At 53.5% G+C, this 26,816-nt stretch overlaps 1 protein-coding gene across 4 annotated transcripts in view; it reads left to right on the plus strand.

Moving 5' to 3' along the window:
* The first annotated feature begins 1,488 nt into the window (after positions 1 to 1,488).
* Positions 1,489 to 26,816, plus strand: part of TTC7A (tetratricopeptide repeat domain 7A) — a 127,298-nt gene continuing 101,970 nt past the window's right edge. For 2 of the 4 annotated variants that reach the window (XM_058278503.2, XM_058278504.2), the window contains exons 1-3: positions 1,491 to 1,869; positions 8,985 to 9,148; positions 16,959 to 17,127. In XM_058278503.2, the coding sequence (XP_058134486.1) occupies positions 1,686 to 1,869; positions 8,985 to 9,148; positions 16,959 to 17,127 (517 nt within the window). In that variant the 5' untranslated portion in view covers positions 1,491 to 1,685. Of the gene's footprint in view, positions 1,870 to 6,746; positions 7,213 to 8,984; positions 9,149 to 16,958; positions 17,128 to 26,816 lie in introns of those variants that run through there. The other 2 variants (XM_058278502.2, XM_058278505.2) reach the window with 2 other exon arrangements.

The raw sequence follows: 26,816 nt of genomic DNA on the forward strand, positions 1-26,816 counted from the left end.
GCTTATAGGCTGATTAAGTGACTTGTCCCAGTTTTCCTCCACTTACCTCCTGGCCTCTCCAGAATAGACACCAGGAGCTGGAAATCCTGCCAGTCGAGGAAGGAATGGTAGAGCCGGATTTGGAAGCTGGAGAGGTGGGCACTCACGGGTGGAACTGGGGGTGAGGGGGAGGCAGGGAGGCTGTCCTCAGCAGCTGGAGGAGTGGCTAGGTGGGGAGGCAATCTGCCAGGAGAAGTAAGTATCCTGAGCCAGGGCTGCGCTCGCCATAACCAGCCCACGGTTGCAACAGTCCATAAACACGAAGTGGTGAGTGTCCTGACACTGAAAGTGTTCAAGCTTGCTAGGAAGGCCACGTGTCCGGCAGGGGTGACCTCTCCATGTCGGGGAGGAACGTAGACAACAAAACCTGAGAGCCTTCAACAATTAAGGAGCCTAAAATTAAAAGATTGCCGCCTCTCCTGTCTTCTAGACGCTTCCATCTGTGCCACATAATATAGTTCCTCCCCCCCCCCCCTTTTTTTTTCTGTCTTGGGGTTTCTCGCGTGCTGGCCTCAACCCCCCTGCTGGGCCGGTGAGTCCCGGTCACCCTGGGCGCGGCCGGGAGGAGGGCCACCCGTAACCGCCCGGGAGAGGGGGAACACTGGCCCCCCTCCCTCTGGCCACTTCCCATAACCGTGAACTTTTGGTATCCCACGGCGCTGGGCTAGGCCCTGCTCAGTGCTCCCCACAGCTTGGTTCACTGTCTTCAGGCAGCAGAAGGACATGACTAAGTACCAAGTTAAGAAATCCAGAGCAACGGAGGTTCCGCACAGAACAGGCCAGCCTGTTAGGGCGGGGAGAGCCAAGCTGGAAAGAGGAACCGTGCTGTCAAACAAGAAAAAAAATACAAGCCTCAGGGTGCCAGCGCCCAGCGCCGCAGGCCTGGGACGCGGCCGGTCTTCTCCCCCGCCCGGGGCTGGCGTGCAAGGCCCCTGGGCAGGGCCGGGAAGGCTCGCTGTCGCGCTGGGGGGCGACCGCCGGCCTCTCTCTGGATTTGTGACGTGCCGGAGGCAGCAGTGGTGACGGGGCCACCACACAAAGCCGAGTCGTCGGGGCGCGGGTCTCCCAGGCCAAGCGCCCCTTTGGGATGGGGAGGGGGTGGGGAGCGAGGCGCCCCCGGGCGCGGGGGCTCCGCGCAGCATTAAAGTGAGCGCCCAGTGCGCGGCGGCGGCGGGGGGCAGGCGCCGGGGCGGCCGAGAGCGCCCGTCGCGCGCCTGGCTGCTGTGGCCGCGCTGGCCGCCCGCGCGCCGCGCTCGCCGAGGTCGCGCCCCGCCCCGCTGGGGGTGGAGCGGCTACCGGGGGCGGGTCCGCAGCTGGCGGCGCCCGGGCCCGGGGCGGAGGCTGTGGCAGCAGCTGCAGCAGCGGCGGCGGCAGCGGCGGGACGAGCTGCTGCAGCGCCGGCGGAGGCTGCTGCTCGACGCGTCCGGGCCTCGCAGCCGGAGCCCCAGCCCGGAGGCGCCGGGCGGCGCGCTGGATGGTGTTGCTGCCCGCCCGCCGCCGCCCGGGCCCCCGCCGCCGCCCCGGCCCGCGCCGCCGCCGGCGCCGCCTCCCACCCCGCCGCCCGCGTGTGCGCCCCAGCCTGGGCGCCGTCCCCGGCCTGGTCTCCACTTTTCGGCCGCGTCTTCCATGACAGCGCCCGCTCGAAGATGGCTGCGAAGGGCGCGTACGGCTCCCACCTGAAGGTGGAGAGCGAGCTGGAGCGCTGCCGCGCCGAGGGCCACTGGGACCGCGTGCGCGAGTTGGTCGGGCAGTTGCAGACTCTAGTGCTGCCCGGCGGTGGAGGCGGCCGGCGAGCCAGCCCGAACGTCGCGTTCACCACTCAGGACATCGGTGAGTGAGGGAAGCGGCTGCTTCCCAGACATCCAGCGCGCAAAATGCGCCTTCTCTTCCAGGAAGCGCGCCACGACTGTCCCCGGCCCGCGACGGCCGCCTTCGGGATTACCCTTCATAAGTGCTGGTCTTAGAGTCAATCTAGGTCATTAGAAGGGCTCTTCTACTTTGGGGAGAAAGAGAAAAACTTTTGTCCTATGCCCTTTGGGATCATGTAAGGTGACTTCGTCTGCTGTAAAATGGTATCTGCACATTATCACTGCCTGGGCCGGACTCTTTCTCCACCTGGGTCCGGAGATGCCCCAGCCTCCATCCAGTGAAGGCTGTGACTACTTACACTTCCTGCTGGCTTTCCTTGGCCTGCCCTCGGTTTCCCCCCCGTAAGGTTGAAAACAGAGTTCTGGCCACGGGTGGGGGTTTGCCCCAGCGCAGGGTGGGGGTGGGGAAGTGGGGAGGAGGCCTGGCAAGCCCGGTTTCCTCATCCGTGGTGGGACTCGGAATCACCTAGGCCTGGCAGCGGGTGGCTTTGGCGGTAGGGCTGGTTTGGCTGGGCTGGGCTCTTGTGCCGGGGCGGGAATGCACCCCCGTGTGGCAGTGGGGGACACCCCGCCCCAGCCTCCCACCTCAGATCCGGTTCTGCCGCCTGCAGCCCAGCCGGGAGAGCCCCCCTGCGCTGCAGGCGCAGCAGCTGCAGAGCCTTTGTGGAAGGAGGCAGCGCGTGAAGAAATACAGAAAGAAGGACTTTGAAGGGCAGCAGGAATGGTAACAAGAATGATAGCAAGTGCTTATCGACCTCTCACGTGTGCCAAACACTGTCCTAAGCACTCTCCTCAACTCCTGAACGCCTCATAACCATCCCATGAGGCAGCTGCTCTTATTTCCTCAAGGAAAGTGAGGCACCGAGAAGTTAAGTAACTGGATCACCCAACCAGTAAATAGTGAAAACCGAACTTGAACCCAGGTTTCCAAGTACATCCTTTTAACTTATACTGTAACCTCAGGAAGAGGTATGGTACAAAATCCCTGCTCTGGAAGAACTCAGAGTGGATGGGGAAGCAGGGAGGTGATCAGAGGGCAGCTGAGAGGAAGGGAGGACTTGAAGGAAGCGGCAGGACTTTGGCCTCTGTGAGTGTCTGGGAAGGTCAGGGTATGTTGGATCAGAAGAGACGAAGGGTAGAAGGCTGCCTTGAGGGGTTAGGTGGCAGGGACTGTCAGTTTGAGGCTTTGGGGTGGGTCTGAGTAGGACAGAGACAGATAGTGCCCCAAGTTGAAAAAGCATGTTTGGGAGAAGCCGGGGAGCCCCCCTCTTCCAGGGCAGAAGAGGTACATTGCAGGTTCCCCTTGGTGTCCCGTGTGGGGTGATGTGCTGGGTGGGGGTGTGGGTGGGGGTGGGGGATGGGAACTGAGCAGGTGGCACTGGGTGCTGGGTGAAGTGTGGGAATCTGAGTGAGGCTGGCATTACAGAGGAACGTGCCATCTAGGCCAGGCTGTATTTCCTAGGCTGTTCTTCAGAGGTCTCAGAGAGCTTGAGCACTTAGTAAGTACCCTACAAAAAGAGGATTTAGGAAGTCAGTACGTTTAGGAATTGGAAATAATGGATTCAGTAACATTAAAGAGGATTTTTTTAAACTTCAGGATTTCTCAGAGCCTTTAATGTGCTCACCTGCCATGCCATGTCCAAGTCAGGGTTAGAGGATAAATATTGCATTTCCCAAACTTACTTTGACCACATTCTGCAGAATACTGGGAAATATTACTATGGGATGGCAGGTTATAGTTTATAAAGTGCTTTCACTGTTTAAATTTTTTTTTTAATTCTTGGAAACAACCCTGTGAGAATGGCAAGAGTTATTGTCCCCATTTTAGAGACAGAGACACCAAGGCCCTGATCCGGCCTCCAGGTCCACTGGCAACGCAGCAGAGGCCAGGGAGCCTGGGCTGGCCTGGCGGTGGGGTCTCTCCTGCCACCTGGGCTTTTGGCTTTGTGAGTGCTTTTTTCCTCCCACTGTTAAATCCAGACACACCATCCTCAGCACACTCGCATGAGGAAGGAAAACAAGTGGCTCCCCAGGCCCATCCATGGAGCAGTTTTGGGGTTGTCTGCTGTTTTGGTTGTCTCTGTCAAGGGGTTCCGTGACTACTTGGCAGAGCTTGCTCTTTTTGGATATGCTAGTGCCCACCCCCCAGCAACCCAGGCGGGGATTCTCTAAGCCCCGCTTGGCCTGGAGCACACTCACAGTCAGTTACGTCATTTGTAGGGTTGGGGGAGGAAGGGGCTACAGCAGGGAATTGATCCCCATTTTACAGACTGAGGCCCCGCGTCCCCCATGGCAGTGAAATTTCCTACAGAAATTTTTAAAAAGTAGCTTACAGAGGCCAGACTCCACTCCAGGTAGGGTCAGAGGAGCAGGTGGAGCTGGGCTGGGGGGATCTTTCTGGTCGGGTGGGGTGAGGGTTCAGAAGGTGTTTAAGAAGATGGGCTCCACACCCTTTTCCTGTCTGAGGAGGCTACTTGCCCCCTTGGGGGTGGAGTCAGGGAAGGTAGTTGATACCACGCTGCACACTTACTTTCAAACTTAACTTACATCCGTTCAGCTTTGGTTGGGATGGCAGCAGGGGAACCCCAGCATGCCTGGCTGTGATGGTTGAAAACAAAGAGCCCATCCAAGTGGTTAAAAAAAAAAAAAAGGCAACACTATTATGAAAAATTTAAAAAACATAAAAATGCAGAGAGAAGAATAAATCCCATGTACCCATCAACCAGCTTCAACGATTATGAGCTCTTAAACAGTCTTGTTTGAGCTATAACCCTTCCTGAAATACACTTGAGTATTTCAGTATATAGTTATTAAATAAGAACTCTTGAAAACTATAACCGCCATACTATTATCATACCAAAAACTCTAACAATTAAATTTCATAGTTGGTTTGTTAGAATCAGGATCCAAATATAAAGTCACACATTGCCTTTGGTCTCCCTTTTTTCCTCTGACATTTCATAGTGAAAACTCCAGGCATACAGCAAAGTTGAAAGAATTTTTCAGTGAACACCTACCACCTCGAGTCTACCATTACCTGTTTACTATACCTGTTTTTATCACATCTGTCCCTCTAACCAGCCCTCTAGCATCCACATTGAGTCTCTCCTAATCGTAGTTCCGCTGAACTGGAGATTGTGCTGAGCATTTCTTCAGTTGAAGTTAAAGAGTGGGTGTGTTTGGGGGCAGGCGGCCTCTCACTAGTTTCGGCTTCTTCCTCTTCTTGCCGTGGTTGGAAGGTTCCAGGCCCCAGCAGCCCTGTGAAGTGAGCAGCTGCAGAAACCACTGTGCCCCCGTTTGACCGAGGGGGGAAGGCCTGGGCTGAGCCCTGGGACGCAGGCTGGGCCCAGGTGTCACGACTGCTACGCATCAGGCCGTGGAGTGGGAGACTGCCTCCCCATAGCGTTCCAGCGCGGGGACTGACGCCTGAGAAGGGGGCTCCTGAGAAGGGGTCTGGGGAGGGGCACGGGCTGCCAGGGCTGCCAGGCAGGTAGCCAAGGAGGTCTTCAAAACAAGGGCGAGGGGAGGCGAGGCGACAGCGTGCGCTAAGGGGTTGATTCCCCGGGGCCTCCTGAGTGGGGAGGTGGGCGCTGCCAGAATCACACCCAGGCCACAGGGATGGTTTGACTGGCCCAGGGGTCTTCCTAGCCCCACTGCCCCAAGAAGCTGGAGCACAAACCCGGATCGGGACACCAGGCTGCCGAAGAACAACTTGTTCTGCCTTGTTTTGGAAAAGGACAGGAACCCCTCTATCCGCCTGAATTCTTATTTAAAAATGAGAATCTAGAACTTTCAATTCCAAAATATCCTTCAACTTCCACGGACTGGCCACTTGAGAATAGTGGGGTGGAAAAGAGGGCAAAGGAAGAAAAGACGTGAATTATGGAGTGCTTGTTCAACAAAAACAAATCAACTGAGTGCAGGAACGAACGGGGAGGGCAGAAAGGCTTGTGGGACCTCAAGTGTTAGTAAACGAAGTAGTCTGAAGTGCACAGGGAAATGAACCGGAGAGCAATTCTCATCCCTGCCTTTTTTCTTTTTTTAAAAGATTAAAAAAAAATTTTTAATAAAGATTTAAAAATTTTAAAAAATATTTATTATAATCTTTATTTATTTTAAAGATTCATTTATAAAGACTTATTTTTTCTGTCAATTATCACATTTCTAAACTGTACTCTAAATTTCTGCACTTACATCTTCGGGATTGTGTCACTTTCTCGGACCCACCCCAGTCCCCCGACACTCTGAACAGGTTGGGTTTAGAGGACACGCACATTATTCTGAGGAAAGGCGCATGCTACGGGGTTTAGGGGACACGCCCATTGTTTTGAGGAAAGGCGCACACCGTGGGGAGCATTTCGAGTTTGAGGGTTGCCTGGAAGGAAGCTGGTTTCGCTGCGCATAAAGGGAGCCGAGGCTGGAGCTCCGGGGAGGGCTCCTAGGGTGTGCGGTGGACCGAGGGCGGGGCCTCCGGGCCACCGCTTGGCTGTGCCCGCGTGCCGCGCCCGTGAGCCGTGCCCGCGCGCTGGGTCTCCGTGCCGCGCCCGCGAGCCGTGCCCGCGCGCTGGGTCTCCGTGCCGCGCCCGCGAGCCGTGCCCGCGCGCTGGGTCTCCGTGCCGCGCCCGCGAGCCGTGCCCGCGCGCTGGGTCTCCGTGCCGCGCCCGCGAGCCGTGCCCGCGCGCTGGGTCTCCGTGCCGCGCCCGTGAGCCGTGCCGCGCCCGTGAGCCGTGCCCGCGCGCTGGGTTTCCGTGCCGCGCCCGCGAGCCGTGCCCGCGCGCTGGGTCTCCGTGCCGCGCCTTCGAGCCGTGCCCGCGCGCTGGGTCTCCGTGCCGCCCCCGTGAGCCGTGCCCGCGCGCTGGGTCTCCCTGCCGCTCCCGTGAGCCGTGCCCGCGCGCTGGGTCTCCGTGCCGCGCCCGCGAGCCATGCCCGCGCGCTGGGTCTCCCTGCCGCTCCCGTGAGCCGTGCCCGCGCGCTGGGTCTCCGTGCCGCGCCTGTGAGCCGTCCCCGTGCGCTTGGTCTCCGTGCCGTGCCCGTGAGCCGTTCCCGCGCGCCGTCACACACAGGCCGCGACCAGCCCGGGAGGCGGGGCCCGCGGAGGGGCCGACGTTCTGAGTGGATCCCTGATTCTTGGCAGTTTCCAAACCGTGCTCCCCGCCCCCCGGCTCTACAGGTGTAAAACAGGTTAGAGAGGGAAAGCATCTTGCCGGCATCACACAGCCCGGTTCTAACTCAGGAATGCGGCTGAACAGTCCACCCTTCGCCTAACTTTGATTTGGAAATGGAGGAGATTGCCTTTCACTCCTGTGTTGGTTTGAATTTTACTTTTGACTAGGCCATAGTCACATGGTTCAAAATTCCGAAGATAACAGAGAATCAAAAGCCTCCTGGCCCTAACCCTAACCTTAACCCTAACCCCAACCCTCTCTGGCCCCTGCTGCAACCCACCGCCCATAGCCAGAAAGGCTAGTGGATGTTGGTGTGTGCTTCAAAAACACGCTGTGGCATATTCCCATACTGCCGGGCACTTTGCTTTTTTATCCATTTATCTTGATGTGCGTTCCGTGGCCAGCACAGGACGCACTTCCTCACTCCTTATTATGACTATGTGCTACCCCTTTTTATGGCTGTATCATTCTTCATTCATTACTCCTCTATTGAGGGGTATGCATTATTTCTAATTTTTTTGTTCTTATAAGTAATGCCAGAGGATTGTCCCTGTACACAGGTCATTTACATATGTGCAGGGACACCTGTAGAAGTAGACTGCTAGGCCAATGGGGATGTACAAAAATAATTTTGATACATGTTGCCAAATTGCCCCAATAGAGGTTCTATCAGTTTATATTTCTACCAGCAATGGGTGATAGTTTGAACCAGGTATGTTTTTTTTTTTTCTCCTTGCCATTTCTCTAAAACGTTAATTTTAAAAATCGTGAGAAAGCAAAGGATCTGATGGCAGGCTGTGTCATCCTCAGAGGAGGGATGTTTGTCAGAGACAAAACATCCTGTGGCTGTGTTCCTTGGATTTGGAGCTTTTAGTTTCTGAAGGGAAACTCCTTTACCCAGTTTTGGGCCAGTGGCTCTGAGCTGTGAGTAGTTGGGGGAGATACTGAGTGAGGAGTGTCCCTGGGTAGGGCTGTGTCTGAGAATGCCATCCTGGCAGTAGGAAGGACACTGGGAAAAGGATGGGTCCAACTGGACCTTCTCAGACACAGTTTTGGGTCGCCCCTTGGCTCGATCAGCCCTATGCTTCCTCACGGGGTGGTTTAGAGGATCCAGTTCATTCAACACATATTTGTTGGGTGCCTCCAAGTGACAGGCTTGCTCCTTGCCCTTGTCACTGCGGAGGGGTGATGAGCCAGTCACATAGAGCACAGCGACCTGAGGCTGTCGGGAAGCCACTCTCCGCCCAACCTCAAACCCCGCACCGCGAATGCTCGGCCTCTCCTCGAGTGTTCAGTGTGGTCGGGAGAGGCAGCAAATTACACCTGCAGTTTAAAACCACTGCCGAGCAGTGCCAGCTGCAGAGGAGGAACAGACGTGCGAGCGCTCTGGAAAGTGCTAGCACTAAACCTGTCCCGGGGTTTGCCTTGCTACACAAGTCATCTACTCCCCACCTTTACTTTTGGCTTGACTGCTAAGCTTTGGGTCATAAATGCCTTAAAAATGGAGTAACCCAAATATGGTTACAGAGAAATTAGGAGCATATGAAAAGGCCTTAGTCCACCTCATATTTTTCCTCTAGTTTGGAGAGAATTCCTTACTGGGTTAAGAATTCATTACCCATGGCATGGATATGACTTTTCCTTTCATTTTAAATTCTGAAGTTTTGGGAACTTGTCCCAAGTCCTGTGAACTCTGCCTTCGCAAACATCAAACAGCAAGAAATAAGCCCAAAGGGGAAATTTGAATGTGGCCATGTTTAAGTTTGTGGAAAATGTCTCTGTTTTCTTGGACGTGAGCCACTTATTTGCTGGGGCCAGGGGGCAGGCACAGGGGCACATACTGCTCCACCCATCCATCTTGTACCGGGGGTCCTGCCCCATGTGCCCATCTCATCCCTGCCCTGTCTTTCAGATGACTTCGGCAAATTGCTCCTGGCTGAGGCCCAGCTGGAGCAGTGTTTGAAAGAAAACCACCCTAAGGTAAAGGACTCCATTCCTCTGCTGGAGAAGAATGAGCCCAGGATGAATGAAGCCAAAAGCTACCTGTGCAGTGTCCTCAGCCACGGGAAGCTGTCGGTGAGTCCCCCTGCCTCCCACGTGCTGCCATGGTCACTTGGTCACTGGAGCAACCGACTCGTAAGCGTTAGCCCTGTGCTGTCCAGTCCAGTCGCCACTAGCCGTGTCTGGCTCTTGAGCAGTTGAAATATAGCATGTTTGAATTGCGATGTGCTGTTTAAGTGTAACATGCTCACTGGATTTCAAAGACGTAGTATAAAATGAAGACCAAAAGATCTCATTAATACTATATTATACTAATTACATATTGAAATGATATTTTGGATCTATTGGGTTAAATAAAATACATTATTAAAATTAATTTTGCCCTTTTTTACCTTTTTTAACAGGACTAGAAAATTTTACTAGAAAGTTTAGACTTACACATGTGGCTTGCATTGTATTTATATTGGACAGCACTGGGTTGACCTCATATGTGTCTGACCCTTTGAGCACTTTGGGGGCCTCGGAAATAAGATCTTAGTGAGCCTGTACTCAAGCTGGAGGCAGCACACGTGCCCAGCTGGCTGGCTAGGGAAGAGCTCAATAACAGGACAAACCCGTGTCAGTCCATGTGCATTTATTGAGCATCTGCTGTATGCAAGGAAATATGGTTACAATTTTCTCTAGACCTTTGCTGCTCAAAGCATGGTCTGCCTGCCAGCAGTGCAAGCATCATCTGTGAGCTAGTTAGAAATGCAGAATCTGAATTTGACCTTGCATTTTAGCAAGGTCTCCTGGTGATCTGTGTGCACATTGAAGGTTGAGACTGTTCTAGTTTACTTTGTATCTTGAGCTAAAGTAGGAGAATGGGTATGTCATTGGCAACCCAAAGAGTAAGTGAGTTTTCAAGAGGTATTCCAGAGCTATGGATTGACTTAAACATTTTATTGTGCACCTGCTACGGGCAAGGTAACTGTGTTACGTGCTCTGAGTGCAATAAAGATGAATCCAGCATGGACCCCCAACCTCAAGGGTTGCAGGTCTAGCAGCAGATGAAAAGCCCTGGTCCAAGGCAGGCGTGATACACCCCACAGGAGTGATGTGCACGAGGAGGCAAGTGGTATATGCAAGGGGACTGCTGCTTTGAGGGTGGGGTGGGGTGAGCAGCAGAGTCAGGACGAGGGTAGCATTAGCATTGGACCTCGAAGGGAGGAGAGATATGGACACATGGGGGCAGTAAGGCTGGGCATTCCAAGCCAGGAACTGGCATATTGAAGGCCCCTGGAGGGCCCAGGAGGTCGGTCAGTTTAGCGTGAGTGAAGGTGAATGATGCAGAACTAGGTTGTAAAATTGCATTGTGCCTGGGAGTGGTTCCTGGAATGCCAGGCTAAGGAACGTGTGGCTCGTTCTGTCTGCAGTGTGCGTGGCATACGTGGAGTGGGGAGGGAGGTTGGGATGTTGTAGAAGTTTCAGGTACGGCCTCGAGCCCCTGAGAAATATCTGGGATTGGAGGGTCTATTCCTTGAAGGGAGGAGGAGAGGGGGTGGGGAAGGCTTTTCAGAGGAGGGGGTGTTGGCCTGCGCTTCGGGTCGCTCCGTGGTTTGTTAATGAAGTCAACAAATATTTATTGGGCACCTACCATGTGCCAGGTACTGTTAGAGGTACTGAGAAAACTAGACTGAATAAGGCAGTGAAAATGCTGTTTTTGTGGGGCGTACATTTGGTTACCCATCAGCAAGATGAATCAGTAACCTCCACAGGATGTCAGATGGTGACAGGCACTGTGAAGAGTGAAACAAAGCAAGGAAGGGAAATGAGAAGTGTTGGCGCAGAATTAGAAGTTTAAATGGTGCATTAGTCAGGGTTCTCTAGGGAAACAGAATCAGCAGGGGATATCTGTAAATTGTATGAGATTTTATAAAATTCTCTTATGTGACCGTGGGGATGCACAAGTCCAGATTCCGCAGGTAGGCTGCAAACCAGGGGCTCCAATGAAGGTCTGATGAAGGTCCTTGAGCTCCCATGGATGTTGGCTGGGAAATTCTCTCTGAATGCTGAAATCACTTCCCCTTTTAAGGCATTCAAATGATTGGCTAAAAGGTCACGCATTGCTGATGGCAATCTCCCTGGCTGATGTAGATGCAATCAGCCATCTGTGCAGTGAACTCACTAATGACTAAAGTCCATAAATGTCCTTATATTACAATTAACCCAGTGCTTGCTTAATCAAACAACTGGGCACAATTACCTGGCCAGTTGGCACATTAGCCCAACCATCACAGATGGTGTGGCTAGGGACAGTCTCGCAGAGAAAGCAGTATTTGAGCAGTGACCTAAAGGAAGCGAGGGAACGAGCTCATAGGTACTTAGAGAGAAAGCTTCCAGGGAAGGGAACGGCAGGTGCAAAGGCCCAGAGGTGGGAATGTGCCTGGCATGCTTGAGGAACAGAAGGAGGCCATTGGCTGGAGAGAAGTAAGCTGGGGAAGCCAAAAAAAGAGATGACGGTGGAAGGGGAATGTGAAAGAGTGGAGTGGGAGGCAGGTCTTGCAGGGTTGTGAGGCCTTCACTCTGAGTGAGACGGAAAGCCTCAGGGGTGTTCAGTAGAGAAGCTTCAACATGTCTTTGGGTTAGAAGTTTCTTGGGGACAACCACGGAAAGAGGCAGATCAGCCTGGATCAGCCCGTCATTTTGGGGGCTTCACCCAAGCCATCTATCCCTGCCTTGTCCATATGGAAGCTGTCTTGCTGGGTAGTTAGAACCTGTCATGAGCAAACTTTTTTTTTTTTAAAGATTTATTTTATTTATTTATTTCTCTTCCCTTCTCCCCCACTCCCTCCCGCCCTGGTTGTCTGTTCTCTGTGTCTATTTGCTGCATCTTCTTTGTCTGCTTCTGTTGTTGTAAGTGGCACGGGAATCTGTGTTTCTTTTTGTTGTGTCATCTCTCTGTGTGCCATTCCTGGGCAGGCTGCACTTCCTTTGGCACTGGACGGCTCTCTTTACTGGATGGACTCCTTGCGCGTGGGGCTTCCCTATGCGGGGGACACCCCTGCATGGCAGGGCACTCCTTGCGCGCATCAGCACTGCGCATGGGCCAGCTCCACACGGGTCAAGGAGGCCCGGGGTTTGAACCGCGGACCTCCCATGTGGTAGATGGATGCCCTAACCACTGGGCCAAGTCTGCTTTCCCATGAGCAAACTTTTCTGAGCTCCTTGACAGGGTTTGTGTTGGGTTCAAATAGTCGCTTGACCTCTCAGGCCGCTAATCCCTTATCTGTCAAGGGAAGGGTTCAGACTTGATTGGTGGGTTCCAAGCTCTTTCTCACCAAGACTTATTTCTATTTTTTTTCTTAATAGGCTCCATTAAATTTTTTTTTTTAAGATTTATTTATTTCTCTCCCCCTCACATAGCCCTCCCCTCCGCCCCCCCCCTGCCGTTGTCTGCTCTCTGTGTCCATTCACTGTATGTTCTTCTGTGTCTGCTTGTATTCTCATTAGGTGGCTCTGGGAACTGATCCTGGGCCCTTCAAGACGGGCAATCATTCTCTTGCACCACCTCAGCTCCCTGTTCTGTTACATCTCTTATTGTTTCTCCTCTTTGTCTCTTGTTGCATCAACTTGCTGTGCCAGCTCGGTGCATCAGCTGGCATTCCTGCACAGGGCGGCACTCCCACATGGGCCGGCACTCCTCCTGGGCCAGCTCGCCGCACAGGCCAGCTTGCCTTCACCAGGAGGCCCTGGGCATTAAATCCTGGACCTCCTTTGTGGTAAACGGGAGCCCAACTGCTTGAGCCACATCCATTTCCCTCCATTTAATTTTTAAAAAATTATTTAAAAAATAACAAAGGTGCATGCTTATTGTAAAAAATTCAGTACACAAATAATTTGAATAATAATAAAAGTTTCTTATATGCCATGTCCACTTCCATCCCCAGGGTTGAGCACTATTCATCATTCCATGTGTCCTACACAACTTTTTCTTTACAACAACAAAACACACACATACAACTTTTCTTTTTTAAGTACTGGGGCTGGAGATTGAATTTGGGACCCTGTATGTGGGAAGCCAGCTCTCAACCACTGAGCTATATCAGCTCCCCCTGAATTGGTTTATTTCTTTTTTTAAAGATTTATTTTATTTATTTATTTCTCCCCTCCCCCTCCTTGTTTGCATTTGCTGTGTCTGTTCATCTTTCTTGTTTCTTTAGGAGGTGCTAGGAGCCGAACCCAGGACCTCTGATGTGGGAGGGAGGCGCCTAATCACTTAAGCCACCTCCGCTCCCTGCTCTGTTGTGGCTCTCATCATGCTTTACCTCCCCACGTCTCTTGTTGCATCATCTTGCTGCGTCAGTTCGCCGTGCCTGCCTGTCTCATCAGCTTGCCATCCTCTTTAGGAGGCCCTGGGACCCTCTGCTCCCTGCTTTTGTTGTGTCTCATTATATTTTTTTTTCTTGTGTCTCTTGTTGTGTCAGCTTGCCATGCCTGCCCATCGCACCAGCTTGCGCTCTTTTGGAGGCACTGGGATCCGAACCAGCAACCTCCCACGTGATAGGCAGGAGCCCAGTCACCTGAGCCATATCCACTTTCCCCTTTGTTTGTTTGTTTGTTTGTTTGTTGTTTGTTTTGTTTTTAGGAGGTACCAGGGATTGAACCCGGGACCTTGCACGTGGGAAGCAGGTGCTCAACTGCTGGAGCCACATCTACTCCCCAGCTTTCTTTTCTTATTAGAATCACGGGAGATATATTTGACAGTTTGCTCTTTTTCCCTTAAAATATTCACCTGCACTTTTCTCCATACTAGTACTCCATTTTTTGTAATAGCTGAATAAATGGCATTCCACATGTATCATTATGAAAAGTGTTCCATCTACCAGATCACATTTATTAAATACAAGTTTTACCATGTTTAATTAACCAAAGATGCACATAGGTACCCATAACAGAAACTCGCTGTCACCCCATTGTATGTGTTTATTTCTAGGTCAAAGTCAAGAACTTGATGTTGATTGGGCAAAATAGAATATTAAATGTAGTTGGTGGGATTCTTTCTTACCTCCAAAGGTCTGGGCGTATCTTTGGCAGATGTTGAAATCCCATGTGGATCCCCTGCATCCCGAGTAGCTCTGATGGCTGAGGAGGGGAGGTGGGGCCCAAGGCATTCATTCGAGGGGACCCTGTCCAGCTCCACTTTCTGGAGGTCAGCAGAAACCAGCCACTGGTCATAACCTCTGTAATCCAGTGGGAACCAGGCAGCGCACCATCTCATTACTCTCATTCCCATTTCCTGGGTGATGATCCCGAGAGCTGGGAGACGTTGGGTCAATTAGCCAAGGTCTGCAGTAGTGGGTGCTGGATTTGAACCCAGGCCTGTCTGTCTCCACATCCTAAGCTCTAGTGCCCTTTGCCGCTTTTTAGTCCTGCCCCTCAAAGTCCTGGAATGGAGAGAAAAATGTGACCAGCAAGTTTGGACTGAGATTGGCCGACACACCCTGCTCTAGGTCCCCTTTTACATGTCCAAAGCATTCCCTCATCTCTTCTCTCCTTGTATCCTGGTATCTGTATGAGGTCATTTCTCCCTTTTTATTAACAGACCTTGAGGCAAAAGAGAATAGTGCCTATCGTGCTCAGTGTGGGGACTGCTCCCCAGACAAGCGACCTCCAGCCATGGGGTGGGGGCTAATGGTTCCCTGACTGTTGCATTGATGGACCAAGGACATCTCAAATCCAAATGCATGGGACCCACAGAGCATAGCCAGCTTTGCACTTTGCCAAGTAAGGACATGAAAAAAGCAAATAACAACAACCAAACTTGTAGTACCATGACTCCCTAAAAGAAAGAATATTAATACAAAATGCAAAGTGGATGTACTGCTTTCAAGGTAAAGGACAGACTTTTAAATAGTATAAATTTGGCTTTTTGAAACATTCACTGCATGGTCCTTAATTTTCCCCCAAGCTCTTTGTAAACCGTTGTGGGTCTACCAGGAGCCATCATTAGCCACACTCTGTCATCACGCCCTGAAATGTGTCCCTCAGAGCCCAGCTGCCCATTTCCCCATCTGTAGTAGGAGAGGATAATAATAATAATAATTACTCATACCTTGTATTTACCTAGCTCCTTTCTCAAGAAAAGTTCAAAGCTCTTTTCTGGACTTTGCTCCATTACTACTCACATTGCTATGATGGGAGGTTTGGAGTGGGTGTTACCAGGAAGTTGAGGCCCAGGTGGGAGGACACGTGCCTGTGGCTTGCAGCCAGTGGGGGGATGGCGGCAGCCAGTGGGGGGATGGCGGCACCATTGCCCCGCTTGGAGGGAGTGTGAGCTGTGTGCCTTTGGGGGTGCATGTGCTTTGGCCCTGACCTAGGAGGTAGATGGCCTGTTTGGGGAGATGAGTAAATGCCCTTGAAGAATTCAGCCTTTGAGAGTTAATCTGTAGTCAGAGAGAACATAAGCCAAGCAGACAGGGCTGAAGGAACGGTCCACTTGGACAGGCATTGCAGCAGGCCAGCAGGAGGGAGAGCACTGGTAGGGGGCTTCTAGGAGGAGGTGGCCTGAGCAGGGGCCCAAAGGATGGAAGAGGATCTGGATCTGGATGGACTGAGGGGAAGGAGGGACCACTCCAGATGGACCTGTGTCAGCAAAGGCAAAGGAGGAGGAAAATGTATTTACCCAAACTAAAGCTACCGAGGGAAAGAGAGTTTGGCTTCCCTGGAGCCTGGCTTTGCTTCTCTTCTCCGTTCTTCTTAGTTGGCTTCTGAGAGGGCAGTGAATGGTGGGGCATGGTAGAGGCTTCCCCAGAATCAGATGCCCCAGAATCTTATCTCCCTTCAGGGAGGCAGGGACAGAGCCTTCCTGCCAGTGACCGAGGCAAGTCTGGGTCCAGAGCTGCGTCTCTGGGGAGACTTCTGGCAGCATTGATGCCGGGTGGCAGAGTGGCCCTGAGGGGTTGTTGGCTGACCGAGCCCAGGAATGGAGGTAGGGGGCTGAGCAGATGGCATCGAGTGGTGGGAGGGCTCGGACCTGCATCCAGTGGCCCAGGCAGGGTCTCCTGGGCCTGCCCAGCTGCCTTAGTCAGCAGCACTGGGTGTGCTGGCTGTGAGCAGCACCCCAACCAGGGGTGGCCAGAGGCACCCCGGGCCTCCTCAGGCCCTAAGGGAGACCGCGAGAGTCCTTGAGTGGGGCGGAGGTTTGGGCAGAAGCATCTCTCGAGAGAGTAGTGGAATAGAAGCAGGTCAGGCGCTTTCGACGTCCCCGACTCTGAACCCCCATCACTTCTGGTGTGATGAGGCCCGTTGCCCGGCAGGCGCCTCTGTCCTCTGCGCCCTGCTGAGGATGGGCCTCCTCCTCTCCCCTCAAAGGCCGCAGTGCTAACCGTGGGCTGGAGGCCTCCCCCAGGGGCTGAAGCCTCAGGGCCCTCCCACACAGGGCTCTTTCAAGGCCTCGCACCTCAGCACACCCTTGTAAATCTCCATTCATTTCTTAAAGAGGACCCCCAAATTGTGACAGCACCACACGTGGCTCATCGCTGGCTCCCCTCTGGCGTTCAGGACAAGTGCCTGATCTCCCGAGGGCCCAGCCTCAGGCCGAAGCCCTTGGCCTTCAGGAGAGAGAAGGCGGGAGCAGTCTGCAGGCCGCCTGGAGCCTGGCCGGGGTGAAGGGCGCGGTGCCTGCTGCCGTTCGGGACTCGCGGGAATTTCGTTAGGAGTGAGGTGTAGGCTTGAGGAAGGAAGGTGGCGTGGAGAGAAGGGAGCCGCCGGGCTTCCTGGTGGGACCTGAGCAGCACTTAGGCAAATCGTCCTGGCTCCTGGGGCATTCACCCCAGGGTCCCGGGTGGGGTGGGGACGGCCGCGTTGTGGCAGGAGTCCACTGACGAGGTCCTCGTCCTTTCAGCCACAGTACCTGCGTGAGGCCGTGCTGATCCTGGGCAAGCTGCATTACCTGGAGGGCTCGTACCGCGACGCCGCCAGCATGTACGCGCGGGCCGGGATCGATGACATGTCTGTGGAGAACAAGCCTCTCTACCAGATGCGGCTGCTGTCCGAGGCCTTCGTCATCAAAGGTAGCTGTGGACGCCGGCCTGGGCTCCCGCTGCCATGTCCGCCTCTTACACTCCGGCGCAGGGCCTGGGGCAGAGGTGGCTGTAGGGCAGTGGGCCTGCAGGGACCATGATCACAAAGTTTAACTCCTGGTAGTGCCTGGGCACTGACAACCCCTGACCAGCCAGTGCAGACACCAGCGGTGACCAGCCACACCAGTGTGCACCGTGGGACCCAGGCCAGAGTGGCAGGACTGAAGACGTGTGCTTTCTCCAGCACACAGTTACCCAGCCGTGTGTCCTCGGGCAGACCACTTCACCTTCCCTTGGCCGCAGTTTAGTTATCTCTAGGACCGCAGTGGTAATCACTGCCCTCTTCTGGTTACCATGACCAAGATGACTCAGCTGAGTTGTATGACCAGGTTGAGAAAGCCTTAAAAAACGTGCTCTCTCATGTCAGGCTGGTTCTAGTGACCGGTACCGGGTGCAGCAAATTGGGTGCTCGCTGCTGGAGAGGCACCTGTCAGTCCTAGTATTTGAGCACCTGCTGTGAGGTCTGGTGAGCAGGTGCTGGGATCCAGTGATGACAGGTCAGACCCAGCTCCTACCACGGGGAGCTCACAGCTTCCTGCCTGGGGACTCAGGGAGTTTCACGAGAACCCGTGGATGGGCCAGCCTGGGAAATAGTGCTGCTGCACTGACCCCTGAACAGGCTCAGTGTCAGTGAAAGCCCTCCCCCAGCTTTGGGCTTCAGGGGATCAGAGAGCCCGAGGGGCGGCCCCTGGTGGCAGTGAGGTTGGGAGACCTCAGCCCAGATTGTGAGATGTCCCATGGTCTCCCCTCTCCCAGCACAGACAGAGCCCCAGAGAAGAGTTTAGAAATGCTGTGCCCTTGTAGAGATTTGATGCCCAATGTTGATGAGGGTGCATCCCCCTCTTTTCTGTCATAGATAGGAACATTCCTCCCTCCTTATATATGCAGAAAAGGAGGCCCAGAGAGGAAAAGCACCTTGCCCGAAGTCACCCAGAGATGCCTGGTGGAGCCAGGCCTAGGACCTCCGCCGTCTGACTCTGGCCTTGGCACATGAGCTGTCCTCCTCCACACGCACTTCTCCAAATCCTTTGGATCCCTCTGGGGGGTGACTGGGATCTGGCTGGTAGGGGTTCTTAAGGATTGTTTGTCCACCCCTGGATCCTGCAGTCCCCTCTCCCCACTGCGAGCTGTTCACATCACTCTGGGCAGATCAGTGCCACGCTGTGGGAGGCCTGCGGGGGGTCTTCTCCCTCTGCCCTCTCATCCCCCTTGCTGTGCCCTGACGTAGGCCAGGCTTGGGGGTGGTCTTCATTTGGGGTTTGGGTCTCTGGGGCCTCTTGGAAGAAGCCTCTTCTGCCGTGGACTTCCCACCCAACACGCTTCCTTGGGTTTCCTTTTCTGTACTTTTTCCTGTAAACCTGGCTCAGTACATATTGCTCCCTGTCTCCTGCTCTCTACTCTCTCCAGCATGCTTCCAGCTTCTTGGGGGAACACAGGCCTGGTGGTCAGAGGTCCTGCAGGGGAGGTAAGCAGCCAGGTACCGCTGGTGGGGGCTGCTCGCTCGCGGGTTGTGCTTAGCCCCCCACCCTTGGCGCCTGCACGCGGCCGCCTCCCGCCTGCCTTCCCTCTCCTGTCGCGGTGACCGCCCTGCTGCTTGGCACGCTGAGGTTCGCCTGATCCTGGGTGTGCCTGAGGCCATGCATGTGGCTGCATGATGGTGATTTTCCGGGGTTTGGGGAGATCTGGTGGTTCTTTCCATGTAGAGAATAGAGACCACACCCAAAAGGGGGTGGGGATGGCCGATGGCTGGTCCTGACTCACTTCTGTGAGCCAGAGGCCACAGAGTCCACAGAATACAATTAAGCCCTCACGCATGCCAGGCATGACCTCATTTAATCCACGTGGTAACTGTTCAAGTAGGTGGTCTCTTTATTCCACTGTTTCAGATAAAGAGTTAAGGTTGGAGGAGGTGAAGTGACTCATGGGATCTCCAGGAATTGGTCTAGCCAGGATTTGAACCCAGGCAGCCAGAGCTTGTAAACACCACGATAAAGCTGCCCAGATGTTCAGGCTGAAAGGAACCATAGAAATTACCTGAGCCAGTTCTTCCTGTTGGAGATAAGGAGACCAAGGCTGACAACGGTGAAGCAGCTCTCCCGCGGATGTGAGCCAGCTAGTGGTTGAGCTGGAATCGTCCCTCCAGTCAGCCTGCTGCCCCGTTCCCCGCTCTCTCTTCTGGGTAGCCTCCTGCAGGAGCCTGGCTCCCCCACTCTCCAACACTCCCCCTGGGCAGGCCATTACCCCACAGCTTTATTTGCCTTTTTGCATTGGATTGTGCTCCGGGGTTCTCTGTGGTCCCATCTAGTGGGACAGGGAGTTCTCAGGAATACCTGGCCATCGGGACAGGACAGGGCCTCTGGGGGCCTCCCCGGGGGTCTCCAGCACAGCGCTGCTGTTCTCCTTGGGGGAGTCAGGACCAGCCCCCAAAGACATAAAAAGTTCAGTCAGACTCTTCCCTTCAGCGCAGAGGGGCTTGCCACTGTGCCTTGCAAGGACCTGGCCCCCCTCTGAAGTGGGAAGGACGTGGACTAGGCCTGAGGACGCTTCCTGATGCTCAGGGAGGGCTTTCGACTCCAGCCCGCGAGCGTGAGAGAAGGCAGCAGTTGGCGCAGTCTTGGGTCCCTTGCCGGAAGCCCATGAGCATCCTGCCTGTGTGAGGACGGGGCCCATGACCCTCTGTCTTCTCTAAGGGGAAGAAAGTTATTGTCCCTAAGTAATTTGCTTGTTCAGAAACAGTATAAAAATCACAACTCTTTCACTAAGGTAGGAGAATAAAATGCCCTCCTGGGAAGGCCTGTTCCCACGTCCGAGAGCGGGGCCCAGCCCCCCGTGCTCCCACTCCCCCAGCATTTCAGTTGCACATGTGCCCACGCTGATCCCGATGTTCAAGATGGTCCTGCTGGGAGTAAGCGACTGGACTTTAGGACCTTGTGGTGACACCTGGCACGTGGGCCAGGCCCTGTCCCGGGCTCTGTCAATTCCCGGGTCCTGCCCCCAGCTGCTGGCTGCAGAGCAGCAGCTCACCTGGCAATGGGCCTCTCCTGCTGCCTGCTGCTCCCGGGTCACCTGCAGGCCCAGGGCAGAGCTGTGGCCCCTCCCCTGCCTGCAGAGTCCCCCATCCAGTCCTTTTCCCCAAGCCTGTCCAATATGCCTAAAGTTTGGTGGCATACCTGGAAACGTGCGGTGCTGACCACTCCCTCTGGGAGCTGGGTGTCTGATGTGTGCGGGTCAGGATTATCACACATGAAGCCTGTCTGGAGGGTGAGGGTAAGCGAGGACGTCCAAGCATACCCTGTGCTGTGAGCCTTTCTGGGATGCGAGATGCAGGACAGCAGGAGCCTGCTCCAGGGTTCAGAGAAGGGAGCAGGCAGGAGGGACCGAGGAGGCCAGAGGAGGCTGCCCAGAGGAGGGGAATGTGGAATTGGCTTTGGTACCTCACAGGATTGAGGCTCGGGAAGTGGGAGCGACAGCACAGAAATGTCAGGACCAGAGCAATGGAGTGTGCTCAACGAGCAGTGAGGGGCTAGTGGGGCCGCGCAGTGTGAGGGTGGAGGAAGAGGTGAGATGGGGTGTGACCAGATGTGGGCCTCATCTAAGGGGCACTCCAGAGAGTGTGGGAGAAAGAGAAGGCGTGCGCTCTGAGGTCAGTCGGCTCTGAGGCCAGCTGAGCCGGGTGGCCATCTCGGTCGCCATCTTTTGACAGTGGTGGCTCTTCTAGGGACAAGCATCTGATACCCCTGAGGAGCTGAGAAAAATAAGTGGGCCCAGGGTACAAATACTTGTCCTATTTGTGACTAAGGCCTGTGTACTTCGCGTGGTATGATTTTTATAGTTCAATAAAACAAAAAATGTCCAGGCTCCATCCCAGGCCTGGGAGCCATGAGCTCTGAGGGTGGGCTGGGGAAGTGCCTCAGATTATTCTGGTTTGCACGTCCGGTTATGGATTCTGGCTTAAGACTTTTGTATGTGGTATTACACAAGCGCTATGAAAGAATTAGTTACACTTGGAGCCATTTCTAGACTTGCCGCCTCCCCTTCTTCACCTCCAGCTCTCTCAGCCCTCACCAGCCAGGCTCCCTTCGCATCCTCTGCCAACATGGTCCCCTGGGGCCACTCCTTGCCAGGGACGACTGCCCTGTTCTCGTCTTCCTGCCCTTCTCAGTAGAGCTGACCCAGCTGACTGCTGCATCACGAAGCCCTCTTCTCTCACTGGCCCGCCGCCGGCCTAGTTTCCCTTCTCTGTCATTGGCTGGGCTTCTTTCAAATGTCTGGGGGAGAGGAGCGTGCCCAGGGCTCCGTCCTTAGTCCTCCACTCTTCTGTCCACACTCTATCCAGTGCCTTGGCTCTAAGTGCTGCCTAAAGTTATATCTCCAGACCTGAGCTCCAGACTGGAGTATTAAATACCACTGCATACGTGGCACCCAAGCTTTGATGTCAATAGGTGTTCAAGCTTACTTGAACAAATTGCAGCCCTTGACTCTTCCCTGACTCCACCCCGATCTTAATTTGCTGTGCCAAAAAATGTAGACATCATCCTTCACCCCTCTTTTTCTCTAAACCTCCATATCCAATCCATCAAAGATCTTTGGGCTCTGCCTCTACAATTTAATCCCAAATCAGATGACTCCTGTTCTCTGTTCTCTTCCCTCTACAGTCCATTCTCCACACAGCAGAGTGAACTTTGGGGTTCCAAAGCCTGCTGACCACATTGCCCCCCCCTACTTAGCACCTCTAGTGGTTCCCATTGCAACAGGAATGAAAAGTAAACCTATTGGGGTCCTCAAGTCTCTATATCTATTTGTGCCATAGAAATCTAATGCTAGCCCCACATGGAATTTGTAGTTTTCTAGTAGCCATGTTAAAAAATTGAAAAGAAACAGGTGAAATCAATTTTTAAAAAATTTTATTTATTTCCCCCCCTCCTTGCAGCTTGCTTGCTGTCTACACTCTGTGTCCGTTTGCTGTGCGTTTTCTGTGTCTGCTTGTCTCCCTGTGTTGCATCATCTTGCTGTGTCAGCTCTCTGCAGGCATGGGCCATCAGCTGTCTGTGGGGCCTCCCATATGGTAGATGGGAGCCCAATCAATTGAGCCACATCCGCTTTCCGTGAAATCAATTTTTTTTTTAAGGTTTATTTATTTTTAAAATTTGTTTCTCTCCCCTTCCCTCCCCAGTTGTCTGCTTTCTGTGTCCATTCGCCGTGTGTTCTTCTGTGCTGCTTCTATCCTTATCAGCGGCACCAAGAATCTGTATTTCTTTTTGTTGCATCATCTTGTTGTGTCAGCTCTCCATGTGTGCGACACCATCCTTGGGCAGGCTGCACTTTCTTTTGCGCTGGGCAGCTCTCCTTACGGGGTGCACACCCTGCACGTGGGGCTCCCCTATGTGGGGGACACCCCTGCGTGGCAGGGCACTCCTTGCGCGGATCAGCACTGAGCATGGGCCAGCTCCACACGGGTCATGGAGGTCCGGGGTTTGAACCGCGGACCTCCCATGTGGTAGACGGACACCCTATCCATTGGGCCAAGCCCGCTTCCCTAAAATCAATTTTAATACTACATTTAACCCAGTAGATCCAAGATATTATTGTTTCAACAGGTAATTAATCAGTTTAAAAAATTATTGCTAAGATACTTTACATTCTTCTTTTTTCATACTAAGTCATTGAAATCCGAGGTGTGTCTTACCTCACAGAGTCTCAGTTCAGACTAGCCACACCTGAAGTGCTTTTCAGCCACACGTGGCTGGTGGCTGCCATATGAGGCCATGCAGCCTTGTGCACTCCAGCCTCCACCTACCCTTCAGAGCTCACCTTCTGCTCTGCCCCTTCCACTACTGCTGACCACGATGACACACCTCCCTCCCTCTCTAATGTGTTAACAAATATTTCAGACATACAGAAATTCAACACTTTCACTTGAAGCCTTGGGGTCACCTTCCCTGACCTCCCCTGCTTTCTCCCAGAACTAACCTCTTTCCTGGATTTGGAAGTTAGCATTGCTGAGTGTGTTTCTTTTTCTTTATCATATCTGCATGTGCTCCTAAACTATTTTTGAATTGCTTTGCAGATTTTAAAAATTTATATAAATGATAAGTTGTATATGCCCTTTTGTTCCTTGGCTTTCTTGCTCATAATTGTTTTTTTTTTTTTAAAGATATATTTCTCTCCCCCCTCTCTCCCCCCCCCCCCAGTTGTCTGCTCTCTGAGGCCATTTGCTGTGTGTTCTTCTGTGTCTGCTTGTCTTTTCTTTAGGGGGCACCAGGAACCGACCCTGGGACCCTCCAGAGTGGGAGAGAGGTGCTCAATCTCTTGCGCCACCTCAGCTCCCTGGTCTACTGCGTCTCTTAGTGTCTCTCCTCTGTGTCTCTTTTTGTTGCGTCATCTTAGCTGTGCCAGCTCTCCACATGGGCCAGCTCACCTTCACCAGGAGGTCCCAGGAATTGAACCCTGGACCTCCCATATGAACCCTGGAAGCCACATCCGCTTCCCAGTCATAATTGTTCTTCAACTTGCCCTGAGGCCTACAGGCCCATTCCCTCCTAGGACCTGGGATTGTCTCCTGGGAGCTTCTCGGGCTGCATTCTCATACCGGTTTCTGCCTCCTCTGAGAGCCTTTCCCTGAATGTTCCAGGCCACCTTACTCTCATTGCTCTTCCTAGAGCCTATCAGTCCCTGAAATTCTGAGTTATCTGTGGTTTTTTTGGTCTGTCTTGTTCAGTGGCATGTGGGTACATGTTTCACAACTGGCAAACCAGAAAAAACAGCCTGGTTTGTAGTCTTTGCCAGTTTCCATGGTGTAAATCCTCCTACCATGGCTAATTTCAGATACACAAGGAGGGAGCTGGGAAGAGATGTGCAGTGGTACATCGTTACCCAGTATTTTCATCACCCGGCTGCATAGATGTAAGTAAGCTCGAGAGCAGAGATAATAGTAAAGTATGCAAAATAATTTGGTGAACTGTATTTATGACCTTTATTTTAAATGTGATTTACTTAATTGTAAGTTTTTGTAACTTATTTTTAACAATGGCTGTCTGTGTTTAACAATCAGCTCACAATATTCCTGAAAATTTAACAATCAGTTCTCATGAGCTGTTACTAGCTGGCTCTGGCGACCACTGCCAAAAACAAACAAAACATTAGAATGTTAGCTTCCTGATGGTAGAGATTTTGACTGCTCAACCCCATATCCCTGGCCCCTAGAATGATGCCCTAGACTGGTGCTTCTCAAAGTGGACCAGCAGCGGCCGGCCCTGCCAGGCCCCTTCCCAGACACACCAAATCCGACTCTGCATTTTAGCAGCATTCCCCGGTGATTTATACACGCTTTGCAGTTTGAGTAGCACTACCCTGGCATACTTGTTCAGTAGCTATTTGTTGATTACCCTTCATCTCTACTTTGTGAGAGGCAGTTGTTAGGACTACGTTATGGATGAAGAAACTGGGGTTGTTCAAGGTCACAAAGCTTTTACATAGGAGAGGTGAACTGGGGGTCAGATGTTGTCTCCAAAACTTGCATCCTTTCTGAAGAGAGGAGCCCACAAGAGGGTGATGGAAAGCCAATCAACTATAGTTGACTCTGAGATGGATTCCCTCCACTGAGGAAGGATACGGGCTGGCGATATGGAAGCCCAGGGGAAGGAGAGGTGCCCGGCACTCAGTGCAGAGCCATGGGGTTGAGCTGGGGCCGGGGCCACACCAGGAAGGACTGGGCCTTTGGGTGCTGGTGATCTGTCTCTCAAGGGTAGCCCAGAGGAGGTTCTCACTGGGCTTTTGGCAGCTGGAGGGTCCAGGAGCCGGGACCCTGGCCTCCCGAGGCTCCTCAGCCCCACGTTGACTAGAGCTGCAGCCTCTGGGGAAGCCTGCTCCACTCTCCAGGCCTGCTCCACTCTCCAGGCCTGCTCCACTCTCCAGGCCTGCACCACTCTCCAGGCCTGCTCCACTCTCCAGGCCTGCACCACTCTCCAGGCCTGCTCCACTCTCCAGGCCTGCTCCACTCTCCAGGCCTGCTCCAGTCTCCAGGCCTGCTCCACTCTCCAGGCCTGCTCCACTCTCCAGGCCTGCTCCAGTCTCCAGGCCTGCTCCACTCTCCAGGCCTGCTCCAGTCTCCAGGCCTGCACCACTCTCCAGGTCTGCTCCACTCTCCAGGCCTGCTCCACTCTCCAGGCCTGCGCCACTCTCCAGGCCTGCGCCACTCTCCAGGCCTGCTCCAGTCTCCAGGCCTGCTCCACTCTCCAGGCCTGCTCCAGTCTCCAGGCCTGCACCACTCTCCAGGTCTGCTCCACTCTCCAGGCCTGCTCCACTCTCCAGGCCTGCGCCACTCTCCAGGCCTGCGCCACTCTCCAGGCCTGCGCCACTCTCCAGGCCTGCGCCACTCTCCAGGCCTGCTCCAGTCTCCAGGCCTGCTCCACTCTCCAGGCCTGCTCTGTGTGGAGCATCCCAGGTGTGGTGGTGGTGGGTGAGTTGTTCAGAAAAGTTATTTTTATATTTCAGCATAAAATGCCGAATGTGAAGCCTGTCCCCCCTTGCCCTGTTCGCTTAGACCCTGCCGTGGCCCACTGTGAGTTGGGCCAGCCTGCTGCCCTCTGACCGAGCACAGAGCTGGGGAAGCCCCGGCAAAGAAAGTGGCATTTTTTCTTGGTTGAGCAGCCCATCCATCATCTTGTTGCTTGGTTGGGAATGTCTTCCATTTACTTAGTATTAAAGACTAATAATAGTAGAGTTTTCATAACCCTACAACTGCCCTTAAAAAAATGAAACACTCCCACAATACCACAATATGAAATCATTTGGTCTTCTCCAGAGGCCTCTCTGCAGGGCCACCCAGAGTCCGGCTCTTTCGGTCCATGCATTCGTGGCTGTCAGCCCTGTCTCCTCCCAGCACCTAAGTCCCTCGAGATGGGTGTCATCTTCTCTGTGCCCCGAGCCAGTTGCCTTTCTCTTTCCTCCTGCCTGTGGCTCTGTGTTCCAGCCACCGGGGTCTGCTCCTCACTGTCCCTTCCCAGTCAATACCTTGTGAGGTCTTTTTCAGCTGCACCAGGTTTACATGGTCCTTGCAATGCAGTGCTCATAACCTCAGAGGAGAGTACCTCGGGGAAGGTTTTCGTGGACCTGGTCGCATGGCCACCCTGGAGCCAATGACGGGAGCCAGTGCCTAGGTTGCTGGGTTGGTGCCAGAGGTGGATTCCCCCATCCGAATCTCATGGACCGAGTTGAGGAATGGCTTCTTCAAGAAAAGTGTATGTGCCCTTACCAAAGTAGATGGAAGGTGTGGAGGGCAGCCCTGGACTTCAAGCAAAATTAAGTCTTCTCAGGTTAAACCATTTATTGATAGGGTCAATATCTGAACTCTCCTCTCTCTGAACTCCAGCTCTTGGGCTCCTCCTTGATGCCCAAAAAGTCCTTGCTGGATTGAACCACTTTGTTTCTGAGAGGGAGACGAATCAGCCCCAGCTAGTTATGGAGACTTCATGGGTGAGCTGGGAGTTGAACCTGACCTTAAGGATGAATTATGTATAAATGGGTGAAAGAGGTGCCTTCTAGGTAAAGGAAAAGTCCAAAGGGAAGGGTGAGGGGTGGGGTGGGGGCGGTTGTGGCTTATTTGGAGATGGGGTATAGTT

The sequence above is a fragment of the Dasypus novemcinctus genome, chromosome 17, assembly GCF_030445035.2.
Source record: "Dasypus novemcinctus isolate mDasNov1 chromosome 17, mDasNov1.1.hap2, whole genome shotgun sequence".
In the NCBI taxonomy this organism is placed as follows: domain Eukaryota; kingdom Metazoa; phylum Chordata; class Mammalia; order Cingulata; family Dasypodidae; genus Dasypus; species Dasypus novemcinctus.